The sequence below is a fragment of the Laccaria bicolor genome, genomic scaffold (genome assembly GCF_000143565.1).
Source record: "Laccaria bicolor S238N-H82 LACBIscaffold_26 genomic scaffold, whole genome shotgun sequence".
NCBI classification, from domain to species: domain Eukaryota; kingdom Fungi; phylum Basidiomycota; class Agaricomycetes; order Agaricales; family Hydnangiaceae; genus Laccaria; species Laccaria bicolor.
The window spans coordinates 323215-324686 of NW_001889897.1; the positions used below are offsets into that span (position 1 = coordinate 323215).

Genomic DNA, 1472 nt, shown 5'->3' on the forward strand with positions numbered 1-1472 from the left:
TATTGGACCCGATGGGTATGAAGCCTCCTATGAGTCTGGCGGCAACAGGCGCGACAATATACAGGCTGCAAGGCACAATCGAGGCATCGGAACTTGGATGCCATTTTGCCGCAATCTACACAGACCATCCCAGGAGGTGGGGCCTCTGTGACAAGAGTTACCTCAAGATGCTTGTCCCTGCGGGCAACCCATTCTCTCAGATAATCGTTCTGGCTCTGGGATCACTGATAAGCAGAAGTTGGAAAGAACAGAGAGATCCACCCACCTTGCCTGACGTTCTCTGGTGAAAAGGGACAGCAAACTCATCAATGACCATTGTGTCTACATCGTGATCGAATTGGGCTTGCTGGCTATGCTGAGCTGGCGCTGACGGTGCATGCAACAGGGAATCAGGAGTAAAGTATTTGATCTTCTGGACGTATCCCCTGGTTGTCTTCTCGTATTTCCCTGTATAGAATACAGGTCCAGGAGGCCGTTTGGATTGGTATCTATGCATGGTGACTAGTGGATGTGTTTATGAGGCAAAGTAATGGTCAAAGTAAGGACGGTGAGGCAATTGCCATGCGCCGAACACGTGGCACAGGCACCATCAGCACATGGCTGCCTGCATAATGCACCCTTGATGCAGGGCACCTGTCAAACAAATAATTGGGCGCAATTGCATAAAAGGTATGGCGCACATAAAAACGCATGATCATTCATATGTTGCACAGACAAATGAAGTCCGGGGGTTACGAAAAGGTTAAAAGCTGACTGTTCGTCAATACCTACGCCCACTTGTGTTACGACCTGACGATATCTGCGCCGTGTTGTTGGCATTGGCGCCCAGCTGTGTGCCTGCGCCCACTTGTGTTACGACCTGACGTGAATGGTGAAACAAAATTATGGCACCTGTCAGATTGGATCGAAGAAAACTTGCATCAAACGGTTTTTGGAGGTTCTTATCCGCAGAGGCGCAGCACCGTTGGTTCGGCATCAAAGGCCATCCATAGAAGATTGGGTTGTGGAAAGCAAGAGGGCATGTTCTAAATCCCCCATCTGCTCAGCAACTCAACCCAATGCAGCATAGCATGCCATTAGTGAGGAGGGACTAGCCAGATGACGAAATTATCACACCTGTCTCAAGCCATGTTTGCTTGTTTGCAATATAAGGCGAGAAAACTTCACCTTGAGATAAGAGCAAAGCCAGCAATTGGGTTGCATCACCAAGCATTTTCGTAGGCAGAGAGCGGATGTTCTAAATCCCCCAATGCAGCACAGGGACTAGCAGAGGACGAAAATATCACACCTGTCAAAAGCATGCTCGGTTTGCAATGTAAGGAGAGAAAACTACACCTTGGGTTAAATTTCCTTGAGACGAGCAATGCCAGCAATTGGGGCACAGCCATAGTGAGATGCTAGCCAGATGACGAGATTATCACGCCTATCAAAAGCCATGTTGGGCTGTTTGCAATGTAAGGAGAGAAACCTTC

At 48.6% G+C, this 1472-nt stretch overlaps 1 protein-coding gene across 1 annotated transcript in view; it reads right to left on the reverse strand.

Moving 5' to 3' along the window:
* Window positions 1-1213, reverse strand: part of LACBIDRAFT_330319 (uncharacterized protein) — a gene marked incomplete at both ends in the record, with an annotated part of 3934 nt that extends 2721 nt beyond the window's left edge. Inside the window, 5 exons of the mRNA XM_001884603.1 lie at window positions 126-215; window positions 266-488; window positions 618-633; window positions 772-1038; window positions 1117-1213. Coding sequence (XP_001884638.1) covers window positions 126-215; window positions 266-488; window positions 618-633; window positions 772-1038; window positions 1117-1213 — 693 coding nt within the window. The remainder of the gene's footprint in view (window positions 1-125; window positions 216-265; window positions 489-617; window positions 634-771; window positions 1039-1116) is intronic.
* Between the last annotated feature and the right edge of the window lie 259 nt (window positions 1214-1472).